The sequence below is a fragment of the Astatotilapia calliptera genome, chromosome 20 (genome assembly GCF_900246225.1).
Source record: "Astatotilapia calliptera chromosome 20, fAstCal1.2, whole genome shotgun sequence".
NCBI classification, from domain to species: Eukaryota; Metazoa; Chordata; class Actinopteri; order Cichliformes; family Cichlidae; genus Astatotilapia; species Astatotilapia calliptera.
Genome location: NC_039321.1, coordinates 16,641,906 through 16,655,964, shown reverse-complemented (window position 1 = coordinate 16,655,964; position 14,059 = coordinate 16,641,906). Strand labels below are relative to the sequence as shown.

The 14,059-nt window shown below is 41.7% G+C and overlaps 2 protein-coding genes across 4 annotated transcripts in view; both read right to left on the bottom strand.

Moving 5' to 3' along the window:
• Positions 1-4,581, bottom strand: part of lamb2 (laminin, beta 2 (laminin S)) — a 44,161-nt gene extending 39,580 nt beyond the window's left edge. For both annotated transcript variants that reach the window (XM_026154317.1, XM_026154318.1), the window contains exons 1-2: positions 4,472-4,581; positions 4,026-4,092 (exon numbers count right to left, since the gene is read on the bottom strand). In XM_026154317.1, coding sequence (XP_026010102.1) covers positions 4,026-4,056 — 31 coding nt within the window. In that variant the 5' untranslated portion in view covers positions 4,057-4,092; positions 4,472-4,581. The remainder of the gene's footprint in view (positions 1-4,025; positions 4,093-4,471) is intronic.
• A 2,816-nt stretch (positions 4,582-7,397) lies between these two features.
• Positions 7,398-14,059, bottom strand: part of lamb2l (laminin, beta 2-like) — a 59,980-nt gene continuing 53,318 nt past the window's right edge. For both annotated transcript variants that reach the window (XM_026154316.1, XM_026154315.1), the window contains exons 26-35: positions 12,434-12,806; positions 12,171-12,352; positions 11,771-12,018; positions 10,493-10,708; positions 10,271-10,415; positions 9,970-10,177; positions 9,255-9,396; positions 8,725-8,901; positions 8,387-8,552; positions 7,398-7,643 (exon numbers count right to left, since the gene is read on the bottom strand). In XM_026154316.1, coding sequence (XP_026010101.1) covers positions 7,504-7,643; positions 8,387-8,552; positions 8,725-8,901; positions 9,255-9,396; positions 9,970-10,177; positions 10,271-10,415; positions 10,493-10,708; positions 11,771-12,018; positions 12,171-12,352; positions 12,434-12,806 — 1,997 coding nt within the window. In that variant the 3' untranslated portion in view covers positions 7,398-7,503. The remainder of the gene's footprint in view (positions 7,644-8,386; positions 8,553-8,724; positions 8,902-9,254; positions 9,397-9,969; positions 10,178-10,270; positions 10,416-10,492; positions 10,709-11,770; positions 12,019-12,170; positions 12,353-12,433; positions 12,807-14,059) is intronic.

Here is a 14,059-nt window from a genome sequence, read left to right as displayed (position 1 = left end):
CTTACAAAGGGAAACCAATCAGAAAACAGCTGGCCTAAAGTGAGAGTGTCCTTAACCTCTAAAACAGGGAGGAGCTAAAACATGATGAGCAGAATAGGCCCACTTTAAACTACACCGTGCTTTCCCTAGTCTCACATGTTTCTGTGAATAATAATAACATTGTGATTTTTTCAAAGTGTGTTATGTCATTAACATTTACAGTGGCTAACTAAAGCTATGTGTCTGCAATCGTGTGTCTTCATACGACAGGTCACAGGTCACGCTTCTTTACAGCTGCGCATTCGTTCTCCTTGAGACTCACAGCAGCTCCACTCAGGTTCATAACTTCACCAGCCACTTCATTGTTTTTAATGAGGCCAGCACCATTTCCTGTTCCTCTCCATCACCTCCCCCATCCTCAAGTCCTCCTTCCTTTAGTTTATCTGCACCTCCCCTTTTCATCCAGAAAAGCTCCTGCCCAGGAAACCCAACTCATGGTCCTTTTATACAAACAGGTTTACTCTCTCCCTCCACCCCTGTGTCTAAAGTCTTTCTCTCCCTCTTCTTTCTCATTGTCCTGATTCTATCCTGATTGTACCCCCCACCCCCCTTCTATTTAATCAGGCTCTGTCTCCCCCCCTCTCTCTCTGTTTCTAGTACTGGTGGTTAGCAGGCTTTAGTGCACCATTGTTCTGGCATCTGCACATTTCCGGAGGCTGTCGCTTACAAAGGCTTTGGGAACACACTCTCTCGTTCCCACTGCCTAACCAGCTCTCACCTGCCCACACACACACACACACACACACACACACACACACACACACACACACACACACACACACACACACACACACACACACACACACGAGGAGGGTATCAGCAGTTCAAAAAAGCCAAATTCCTACACACATAAACCTGCAAGAAAGGTGTATTACAGAGGATTTACTTTGTGCGATGAGGCAATCCAGATCCCTTTTTTATGTTCAGGTTTGCTTGCTTTCTTTTCTTTCTTATTCCCAGCTCTTTCCTTTCGTTCCTACAGAGTAATGATGAGTTGGTGCCTCCTTCAACTGCACTTTAAATGGTTTCGAATACTAAAGGTAGGCGTCTAAAGGTAACTAGCCTTTTTGCCAGAGCTTATTTGTGCTTCACCAACACATATGGCCGTCTCACTGCAGCTCCTACTTCTAACTGGAGTCATGAAGAAAAGAAACTAGCATGTGAAAAGAAAAGAAGAGTGAAGGGATGGCTGACTCTTTTGTTCCTGTGATCAGCCTGAGTCCTTTCTCGCTTTTGTCGCGCACACATAATGACACACGCCAATTAACCCCTCCTTTGACCTGTGGGTTTGGAATTGACCCTTGACCTCACAGCTCATCCTCAGAGACATCTGAATGGACACCTCCCAATGTTAGTAATGACAGCGCGGGAGGTTTATCAGGTCAAACACTTCCCACCTCTCTCTACTTATTCCAGCTGCTAACACTGTGATTTTGACCATAAAGATTATTTTGAACTGTGAATGCAAAGCTACACTATTAGAGTCCAAGGATGATATAATGGCGCCATAAATGACACAGAATAGGTCCTATGCCTACTGATATACTTGGTCAGTCTATTTATCTTTAATTCTTATTTATGTTTGGCAGTGGGTTAGCTTCCTCTGTCTGAAAACGATCCTCAGGAGTCATTTGTCAAATCAGAGTTCACCACATTAATCGTTCCTTCTGTCCTTCTGTCCAATTTAGTAAACTTAAGCTGAAGCCTGTGAGCTCCTGAAAAAGTCACCTTTAATCAAACTCCTGAAAGTATATAGCGTTGAAGATTAGACCAGAAGCAAAGACGTATTTTACTTTTAATTGTTGGTAATTGACGTGTTGAAAGCTCTTGTTAATCTGATTCATGAGCTGTGCGCTGGCTGTGACTTGATCAGGTTTAATTGACAGAACGCCATCATTACATTTGGACTTGAGTGCTGTTAATTGCTTAAAGATAAAACACGAGTACATGGCTTCTATCCCCTGCAGGGTTAAGCCCACAGTCCATGGCTGGACTGAACTGAACCTTGCTCCATGTCATTTCCATCTCTCAGTCTTCTCATATCCTGACTCTCCTAAAAACTGTTTTTATTTTGCCAGGAATTTTTGAGGAATCATATTTATAGCCCACTTTATCCCTTTTTCCTTCTTGACTTACTAAATGGGAAAACTGAGAATCAACTCTGACCTACACTTTACCTGCGTGGTTACATTTTCTACTGATACCCTTAAACAACACACACAGGCCTGCTGTGTGCAGAGTAAAAGGTTTATTGCTTGCTGTAATTGTTTCTCCTGTCCATGAACCACAAGTGTGGTTGTTCCATGTTCTTGTGGTGCGGCTGCCAAAAGCAGAACTTGTTCTGCTCATTAGTGGATCTCTTGAATAGAACTACTACTGTGGCCAACTTCTGTCCGCCACAACAAGATTCTCTCCAGGGAAGCACATGAGTGATGATTCTGAGGACCGACACCACAGCAAACTGGTAAGTGAGCCATCCGGCAGGAAAAACGCAAGACAAGAAGGACCGGGGCTGGCTGGTTAGTAGTATATGAACGTGATGGGATTATGCGGTGCTCTATTGTCCAGCTGTGTAAAAATGTGTACAAAAGCAGCTCTGGGTAAACCATTACAGGCACCAAAGGGCACGGGTATATTCAATTCAGACAGATTTAGAAAGAAAAAAACTGTCCTGCAAAGTTTATTCTGATGTGACTCTGAGACATTAAGGCCAGCAACACTGACAGAACTTCAGTCCTGAAACCTCCCACTAAGCTCTGTCAGCCATCACAAAGAGCTGCAGATTTGATCAGTGAGGCCTGACAGCAGGCGCTCATAGACTTTAACTGCAGCAATAAGCACACTCGCTTCTAGCTGCAAGGAGCAACGCATTCAAATGCATTTACTGACAGTTATCAGGCAGTGAAATAGAGGTGTAGCTCACAACCTCTCAGCTTGGAGTGGAGCCCACATGTACCGTGTAAGTTGTGTTAAACAAATGAAGGATGCAGTGAAAAGAGATTTAAATCAGATATGTCTTTGTATTCAATTCTTAGCTTCATCGCTGGACACACTCACACATTCACCTAGAAGATTACTTAGAAATGATACAGACCACATTATCTACCAATTGATCCCTGGCTGCCCCAGCCTGCATCTTGCCCGTGGATACTTTGGCGAGATACTTAACCCTGAGTAGCTCCCGATACACTCATTGGAGTGTGAATGTGTGCGCATGGGTGAGTGAGCCACATTCTATAAACCTGTGTGTTTACCATTAACATCCAGAAAGTATGTAGGCGCTAGATGTGTGCAGTGGGTGTCTCTATTTGCGGATTCAACTGGGCCATTTTAGGAGGACCGTAAAACATGGTAACACCACCCAGAGAAAGACAGAGACGCAGACAGACGACCCCTGAGGCCCTGAAGGCACCAGGGGCCCTTAAAAAAGAAACACCAGCTATCTTATCTCTGCACAGGGAAATGTAAAAGGCAATCCCTTGAGCCTCACATCCAGACTACTGTTTCTGATAGTGCCTTGGTATAGTTCCTGACTCCAACCATCGAGGCTTAGAGAAATCTTTTTAGAGTGTAAGCCACTTTGAAAGAAATGTTCTTGACTCTTGACTTTTTTTGCTTGCTGTAAATGAGTTTGCAAAGCAGTCTTCTTCCCTGTTTTCCATCATGACAAGTGAAAACTGTGCTGATCACAGCGCATTCTCACTGACAGGGACTCTATGAACCAAGTGCAGGCATCAAGGGAGTATGACCCCGACCATCTCACTTCACTGCTATTGTTATGTTGTATTCCCTTCAGGTCTTGCGTGTCTTTGAACTCAGCATTTACAGGATTAACAAAGCTACACATCTTCCACAGACTAATCAAAGCAGGACCAGTGACCTGAAGTCGCTCGATAGCCGCCATATCCGTTCAGTGAATCGCTTCTGAGGGTTTGTTATGGAGCAGAAAACACGGAGTGACTTCAAAGGGTGCGCAGGTTACTTACCGCAGAGGAGCACCGCAACCGAGGCTCGCATCTCTGAGCGCGCATCCACCCGCTGGGCCGCAGCAACCTGCCACACGCAACACACTCATCATTAGACATACACAGTAACAACTAAAGGCGGGTTTTGTGTTACTGGATGCAAAATGAGCGTTGGGAAAAGTTAAAAATGTGGGAAAAATTGAAGCTTTGATTTTATTTTTTTTTTTCAATTGACGACCAACAATTGAAGTGCAGAGGACAACCAGGACTCCTTCACAGACTTTTTTTCATCCACTCTCTGTTTCTACTATTTAAATCACCGTTTGCCACTCTGTTCTCTGTAAACCGGTTCACTAAAGGAGAAAAAAAGTATAAACTGCTTTCAACTATCCAGCGAGCTAAGTATAACTGATTGTCTCTTATTTCAGAAATGAACTGATCATAAGCATTATCTTAAACCTTCTCACCGTTTGTGTCGCGTTTCCAACGTTTCCTTCTCTGCTGCCCCTCTTCGTCCACTTGTTGCGGAGTTCTCGGACAGAAGCGGAGCTGAGCAGTTCTTCTGCTCCTGCTTCTCTGCCCGGGAAACCCTGGGCCGGACTTACTGGAGCGGAGTTTCTTAATGCGCACAAATGGGCCGAATCCTTGGGTCGCGTGTTCGATTCCTTCAGTGGGCAGATGAAGCACACCCAGTTGCCTTTCTTTAAATGAGTTTTCGATTAGTTTAGAAAGATAACAACTGGACTTCTTTATGTTTTGTGAAGACGTTTTACCAGTGAAAGAGGAGAGGTGAAACGTCTTCACAAAACATATTATTATTATTATTATTATTATTATTATTATTATTATTATTATTAACACGTCATCACCCAGAGCCGTCTATTCAGGTGTTTAGTCATGAGTCCATGCAAATCCGTTTACAGTATCTTCCACCAATCTGCTCCCCCCCCCCCCCCCCCCCCCCCACTATATTACAATAGGTTAACTTCCAGCAGATTATACGTAATGTATACAGTAACCTTTAAAATGATTCCTATGTGAAATATGACTAGGCCGCAGTGCTTAAGTAAATAAACATACAAGGAAAGCTATGGTGTTGTGCCAAAGAAGTTACCCCTGCCAGAAGTGTTACTGTCCTCAGAGTAGGAGGTTCTACAGGTGAGTCCAGGTGTTGGTACTGGATTCATAGCACAATACTCTCTTTTTGAGTTCACTGTCATGTCTGTTTTATTTTTATGTTATATTTATTTTTTTAGTTTATTTGGCTGCTTTACCTGCTTTTTTTTTTTTAAAAACAGTTTGTTAACATACCAGGACGGCACAAAAGCTACTTGATTATGTACTTCACTTTATCAACATGGTCCTATGTAGGCAATAATGGAGTGTGAAAAAACCCCTGCTAAAGCAAAATGAATTCAAAGTAATTCCTGTGTCAAGTTTCCCTCCAGTAACCCGCTGCATGTTTTCCGACGAGCCCCCTTTCTGTCCCCGTGAGCAGGAATGCGCGCTCCCTGCAGGACGGATTGGATTCCCTTTGGTTTAATCCAATGAGGAGCCGTGATCGTTATCACAGATTCTATGCTTGAAAGCACCAGCCCAGCCACGCAGGTGGACCGCACGGCGTGACTAATAGTTATGTCCGGGGATAAGAAATATCATAGAAATTAAGTTTGGTGCAATGAATCAATCTTATATGAACTAAAGCTGTTGACTTCATGTAATCCACTGCATTGCACATGTGGATCATTTCACATGGGAGTAGTACGTAGTTCTAACTGTTTCTGATGTGCGCCAGTGTTTCACTGCTGGCAGATCGTCGTCCAGAACAAAGCCTGCTATAAACCTCTGTCATATTGCACATTCCCTGTGCTGCTGCAGGACAGCCCCTCTTTGTTAGAGACCAGGAGAGAATAGGCCTTTCATACTGAGAACAGATCCCTGACACTTAAATGAAATAAGAGCCAGTATTTGGTGAAAGTTCACCATGTGTTAGCATTGTTTTTGGTTTTTGTTTGTTCGTCTTTTGCATGCTGCACTCTCACACAGAGGTTTTCATATCATTTAGCACACCCATCTAATGACTTGGAAGATACCACCCAGCAACATAGTTACAATTAGCCAATAAAATGGTGCTGTGTGTATGGATATATCAGAGGGTGTGTAGTTCAATTAGATCAGCTTCACCATTGACTTTGAGTTGCAGTTTCTGGCAACTTGACAAATACAACAGTTGTCAACATTCTCTTTGAGCTACATTTTTGCTCTCCTCCAACTCCCAAGAAAAAATCTCTGGCTCTTTTGCCACAAAATGTTCACCAGCTAGTCAAGAGCAAACTGGGATGCTTAATAGGGAAACAGCAGCGTACAGTTTGGTTTTTAGAGCTGGAAAAATGCCGAATCCTCAGCTGAAAACAACATGCGTATGAACAACGAGACAGAACAAAAACAGTCAAGTTGTAAAACAAAACCTTCAGCTAAAAGCTGCTAAAATGCTCCACAGGCCTGGCAAGATGCAGATTCAGGGGGCAGCTTGCTAGTGTCGGCCCATTACCAGCCACTTGTGTCACACTTTGAATTTTATTTTTTTTACTGTAAATTGAAAATGTTTAAAAATTGGAGCGGTAAATGACTTTCTGTAACTTGAGCCAGGGATTCAATAGGCTGGCAAAGTGACTATCATTATTAACTAACGGCATTAATGATGGGTGAGATCTATTAGGTGTAACTTTGAGTGAGTGTAGAAGCTGTGTTTTTGCAGAGGTGGTAAATTGAGAAGAGATGAAGGCTGTGGGCAAAGAGAGACAAATATGGGATTGAACTTATACACTTAACTGTGTATAAGGTTCCCCTGTGTAGCAAAACACTGAAGCAACATACCTTCTTAAGCAATGTAAATATTGCATACAGTCTCACACAAATATGATGCATTTATATAAAGTGTCAGATTGACTTTGTCTTCATCATATCACCTCACAGTGTATGTTTAAATGAATATTTGTACGTTATAATTAAAGAAAAAGCACAAAAAGTACTTTCAAAATTTTTAATAGGAATGTCAGTGTGTACACCCCATACTAATGTGGTCAAACAACACAAACACTCAACATCTTGAAAGCACTTTTGGTATAGGTAACTGATAACATACTCTGATATAGTCTTTCCACATACAGTAAATCAATTCCATTATTATCCGTTATTATTGGCTATAGAGTGAAATAAATGCTCTTCACAGGTTATCCGCCTATTGTAATAGCTTAAATACATGAACACCACCAAGGGCAGGAGTGATATTGAGGACTCAAACAGTACATGGACAGTTGAAGGCATTTCTGTGACATAACACTTGCAGGTAATGTGTAAAACTTGAAATACCAGTGAAAGAATGGAGGAACCTCCAGAGCAGCGTTTTATTTTCATTGGTGACAAATTTTCTGTTTTCCAGTCACAACAGCAGTTCTAACTCTCCTCTACTACAGCAGCTGATGACACGCAGGAGGCATCATCGCACACAGGTGTTGTAGTTCTGCACTCGATGCCGGATCTCGTCCCGCACACTAGTTGCGTTGTCTTTCAGCTTGTCCAACTCCAAGCGCTGCTTCTCCATCCGCCTCTCATTGTTTTTGAACTTTTCCTCAAGTTCTGCAATCACAGGGAGCAAGAGAAAAGTTAAAGTAACAAGCATGCACAAAAGGCTGAAAGGTTGATCTACAGCCACGTCCTACTACGAAGTTCTTAGTTGTTTGTTTAGAGCCAAAAATCTATGCCAAATCTGCAGATGCGATTGTTAAACCATACAGTACACAATAAACATATCAGTAATAGCTCTATCCTAAATTAATATAGGACTTAAAACTAGTTCCAAGGCAGAAACGCTCACTTGATTTTCACTGATTTGAACTGTGAATTCTCTGCTTTGATGTTTTTAACGTTTCTCTGCATTTCTATCCTGCCCACATATAATGATATTGTTTCATTTCTATCACTTACTTTTAGTCATTTAGTGCCTGTTACAGCACATCCACGGATCCTGTGAAAGGAACTGATCTTTATCTTGGAATATTTTATGAATATTAACAGTGTAACTCTACTCATCTCATCCTCATCTGTGACATCATGTGTTATGTTATGAATCTTGCTGCAGTGACAGCTGCAAGTTATCCTGGTTTTAGCATAAGGCAGGAGCTGTATTACATGACTGTGCCATCTAGTCAGAGTCTTTTGTACACTATGAACAATGGCACATTATTTAAACGGTGGTAGTTTAACACGGGAGACTTCTTTACAGGCAATTTCTGGTCAAGTCGCGCACTACGGTCACAATGTGCTGTATGTAGCTCACCTGAAGAACAAAGTCAACACTGAGAGCAGCCATATGAACTTACCGTCCAGTTCTCTTATCCCACTGGTGGCATTCTTGAGCCATTTCTCTGCATCCTCTTTGAGATCTTTGACCCTCTGGTTGATGTCCTTCAGACCTCCAGACACCCCACCAAGAGACTCGATCTTCATCTGCAGCTCACGATACTGTTTCTCTGTGTTGTTGAGGCTCTGGCAGATGATGCAATCGTTTTATTCAAGAATATATATATATATATATATATATATATATATATATATATATATATATATATATATATATATATATATATATTTATTTATTTATTTATTTATTTATTTATTTATTCACTAAGTTTGGTCCAAACTCCACCAACAGCCTCACCTGCTCCAGTGAAGATGTTAGGTCAGTGGCATTGTCGGCCAGTGCTTTAGCCTCAATTGCCATCTGTCTGTTCTGCTCCGTCTTGTTCTTCAGAGCTTCCACCTCCTTGGAGAGGTTCATTAAACGCATCATGACATCCATCTGCTTGGCGTCTAGGCTCACCAGCTTTCCCTCCACCTGGAAAAAATGAGACATGAAGAAGGAAAGAGTTATGGGAACCACATTGTGCCTTTTTTCCTGTATCCCACCGCTCACCCCAACCAGTCATTTGTTCTACTGGAGCTTTACCGTTAAAAGGGAGTTTTTCCTTCCCACTGTCACCACATGCTTCATCATAAGTCGTCTGATGAGGTTTTCCCTCTATTATTGTATTTTTACCTTACCATATAAAAGCACCTTAATGCAACTGTTTTTGTGATTTTGGGCTATATAAATAAAACTGAAGTGAAATGAACAAAAGTGCTCATTGGGGAGGTAGATTACAGAAAATATGTGAAACCTGTAAATTTACATGTTCCAAGATTCTGTACCTCAGCAGTAGCGTTTCTTGTGCTGTTCAGGTTGTTGTGGGCTTCTTTCAGGGCAGCCTGTGCTTTCTCTATGGCCTTTCCAGATGCTTTTAACGCCTCCTTGGTAATATTGGTCATGTCTTTCACTTCCTCTGCTCGCCTCCTGCACAATAGCATCAAAAATTAGTCAGAGAGAAAACCTTTTTCCTACAGCTCTGCTTAATAAATGCATGTTCAGTGCATTTAATAAGGCTTAATTATACACAGCCTATTAATGCCATGGTTTGCCTGGTGCCAGCTGAACCCAAGGAAAAAGGATAGATGTGTGGATATCCTATTTGAACTTTAATAACAACAAGAAAGACAATATCCGAAACCAAAATTCATGTTGTAGGGTATGGATGATAATAGTGTAGCCACAGAATGCAGGTGTAACAAACATAGCCTTGGAGCAGGGGTGGCAGGAGCAGGAGAGTTTTAGAGGGCTGTTGTAGAGGGGGGCACCAATAAGCATATAAAGAGATCAAATTAATCAATTTGAAATACTGAGCAGCCTTCAGCTTATTGGTGCAGCCCCCTACAACAGTCTGTTTCTCGTGGTCCAGCGGGAATCTTAACTGCCTTCTGCTGAAGGCAACATTCATCTTTTATATGCAGTCACAGTTTAACTTTCAGCAAGCTGGCTTATGGGAAATGTGGTCCTTAATTTCAAAACAAAACAAAAATGATAACTCACTTGGCCTCTTTAGCTGCATCAAGAAGCTCCTTGACTTTAGTGGTGTGCAGTGTGGTTTGATTTACAATCCCCTCAATATTGCTGATGTTGGAAAGACTTTCCTTTATCTGCGCGATCATTTTGTCCAGAACGGTCCTGTTCAGTGGCAGTGTGATCGACAAGACCTCCTGAGCCACTTTCTCTATGCTCTCTGGGTCGGCTCCCTCCTCTGGGCAGTACAAGAGAGGACAGGGACAAAAGGAGTGCAAATGCAGGAAGCATCAAGTTACATTTAGACATTGAAGCAATATCATCCACATACCAGTGAGAAAGTTTTTAATTTTCTCAATGAACTCTGTCAGGTTCTTATTGCTTTCTTTAAGCTCCTTGCTCAACTTGTTGGCTTTTTCCAGCGTGTTTATCGTCTGGTTCTTCAGTTTTTGTGTCATAGCAGCTATGTCCTGGAGCTGGACACAAGAAATCAAGAGTCAGATCAAAGAAATATTTCACTCATATGAGGCTAAACTACGGATACTGCGAGCACCTTTTTGGAGACTTTCTGCAGCTCCTTACTGGCAGTGTTCAGACTGTCTGTAACGTTCCTGGTGTCATTCAGCGCAGCTACAGATGTGCCCACAGTCCCGCTGCATCCCACTCCTCCACATACATGGTTTCCCTGATTGTCATGGCAGCCGGCACCACCACACTGACTGTCTGGGCAACTGCCATTGACGCTGTTATTGCTGTGACCGCCACACACCTTAAAGATGGCACCATGCACTGACTGAGTTAGTGGGATAAGACTTCAACGCTGGACAGCAAGACTTAAATGCAGTTTTGTTATCAATATAAAAATATAAAAACCAAATATTTTAATTTCCCTACTGCAAGATACTCTTAATAAACAAACAAAAATACAGTGCAAGTAGACAGCTTCACTCTATAGTTGTCAGTGGAGACAACAGACGTGTGTCAGCATTCTCAGACTCACTGGAAATATCTTAATTTTCTTAAAAGCCTGCAAATAAATACCTTAATTTGCAGACTACCATCAGCAAAGAAATGCAGTGACATCATAATGTGTGTGTGCGATCTAATTTGTAAAAATACGATACATGACAAAATGCCATGTATTTTAAATAATGTTTTTAAGGCTCTGAAAAAAAAACCCCAACTGCTGCTACGTTTGCACATCAGGGACTGTCACAATTAAAACATACTCACCAATCAGTGATGGAAAACCATTTTCAATTTCTACTTAATCCTTTAATCATGAGCTGATTTGGCTTTTCCACTAGATGTCACTGCCAGCATAAAATTCCAACACTGTTTTTTGCAGATGTTTCACAATGTTCATAAACAATCTTGGCATGTTGCATGTTTAAAAACACATCAGTGAGGTTTTTTCCTTTTTTTTTGAGTAAACTTCTCTTTTTTTAACAGGTAGAACATGTTGATATTATTAAGAAAACTCCACTTTTTATGAATTTACAATATTAGATGCCTAATGCCTAAGCTTTAATCTCATTTTCACTTTGTCAGTTTTTCTACCTCAGAATGACAGAACAAGTTTCTTTTTCTGGCATGGATTCTTTTAATTAGAGAAAACGTATCTGGAGTTCAGAATTGTCACCTTATACAGTCTCCTGAAAGTACTCCTCGCTGAGGCCTTCCCTACTCCAAATTCTGAGGCTTAGATCTACGCTTATTCCACTTGCCATTCTCTTTCAATGAATGTTGTCTAATCTAGTTGAGGTCATGGTTAGGGTACATACATAACCCTAACCCAACATACATTTTTTTATTATAGCACACTGCTTACCTGGTCGCTCAGCTGATTGACCTGTTTATGGAGGTCGTGAGCTTGTTTTTGTAGGTCGCTGAGTGACTTGTTGTGAGCAGCCACATTACGGTTAATGCTGTTTTCAATTTCATCCAGCAGGTCTTCTGTGCGCGCTCTGGTCTTATTTGACTCTTCCACAGGACTCATAGGACCAAACACTGAAGCGTTGCATTTCATCTCAGCCTGCAGCGATTCCTGATAGTACTGCTTCACTTTCTCAAACTGATCTGTGAGAGACACCAGCAGCTTTTTAAAAGCAACGTATAAAACCTACTCTGCTACTGGATATGGATTTAGTCTGCTTCCTGTATTTACAGCAGCGAGGCTTCATGTGACATGTTCAAGGTTTTCATTTGTGCCTCTGATGGCAACAAATTACCTGCAAACCCTGAGCCGAACAGTTCAAGCAGCTTCTGTTTGTCAGTCACAGTGGTGTTAAGGTCCCGCAGCTCTTTTTCCATGTTATCCAGCGTGTGTCGGAGTGCCCTGTCTGTTTCTGCTGTCGTATTCAGCTCTTGGCCCATGGCCATCAGACGCCCATCAGTGAGGGCAATCTCAGCCCTGAAACACATACAGGATGTTCTTAAAATATAATAAAGTAGCTGATGAGAAACACCAAACGACATGCTGCTATTTCCTCACCTGAGGTCATCGATGCTCTGGCCAATGAGCTGGTAGACCCTGTCCCTGTCCTGCGTAATGATCAGATCCTTCACCTGCTTCAGCTTCCCTTCCAGTTCTTTGATGCGTGCGTCCCCAGCTCCCGGTGTGATGCCACCCTTCAGGATCTCCTGCACTCTGGACTGGATGTGATCCAGGTCCCTTCTAATCTGGCACAGGGCGTCATCCCAGAGCTGGAAGCACGGGTGACACTGGATGCATTTTGGGAAGATGCCGGTGAAACCACGAGCGCACTGGTTGCACTGCAGTCCCGCGGCTCCTTCCCGGCATTCACACGCACCCGTTAATCTGTCACACTGGGCAATCTCTGTGCCCTCTGGGTTACAGTTGCATTCTAAGTAGAGGAGAGAGAGAAATAAACAGAACCTCTAAATAAAATACTTGTAACCACACCTCATATCACTAAATACTGCATTTAGGTTATATTAAAGCAAAACTGGGAATAATCATAAAGAAGAGCACTGGAGAAAAGAAAAGAAATAAAATAAAACCAGTCCTAAGATGACATCTTATTATAAAGCACTCTCTACAAAATACTTCGATAAAGAAGCAACTGTCAGGTTAAATTCATCGTGTTGAACAATAATATTTTAACCATTGAGGTTTTTTTTTTTTTTTAATACACAGTCCCCTATTTTCAGATGCGGAAAATCTCAAAAGTTGTTTCATGGATAAGTGGGAGTTGTTTCTTTCTTGCCACATGATTGTTCGGGTGCAAAAATGCAACGTAAATCCATCAAACAGCGAGAGTTTGAACACTACTTGAGAAAAGAAGAATACACCGGTGAGCACATCAACATGAAAAGACCCAAATATCCAAGGAAGACAAAAGTCGCGAATGACTGCGGGGTGATGTGAGGAAGAAATGCTTTCCAGGTGGTTTAAGGTGTATCCTTTCAAAGGTTAGCACAATATTATTGATTATTGTCTTGAAATGAAATGACAGTCTGCAATGTAATGGCATCTTTTCTTTTGTTTTCAAACCTGCATTGAGGTGTACTGAGTCACAGCTGGAAACAAACACAACTGTCCAGAAACTTTCAGACATAACCGCAGATGCTGACCAAGCTGTAGATCTAACCAGCACAGGTGAAACAGATCCCTAAAATCCAGACGTTGCACAAAGCATCGGCTCTTGAGGATAATAAGTAAGTATGAATTTAGTGTAAAACAAGATTTTTAAAAAACACATTTAAGAACAAACAACCAAACACACCAAAATACTCAGCTCTGGTTACAGAAGCCGAAATGTTTGAAGGACTAATTTAACTGTTTGATTAATATATTTCTTGGTAAAGAGTGGATCACTGATGTTACTGGTGTAACATGTCCCTATGTACTGTGTCTCCTGGGTAAGCTATAGAGTTTATATTTCATGCTGCATTTCAAACTTGTAATCTGTCGTAATGTTTGGTATTTACTCTAACTGTTGTGGCAACCTAGTCTGAAATGTTGAAGTGGTTTCACGCGATCTTTGTGCAAATAAATTATAGCCCATCACGGGTGACTTTGTGAAACTGGCCGCCTATTTTTTGAAGAGGGTGATTTTAAATCTGACTGTCAATTTAGTAATTTAGCAGCAATTTG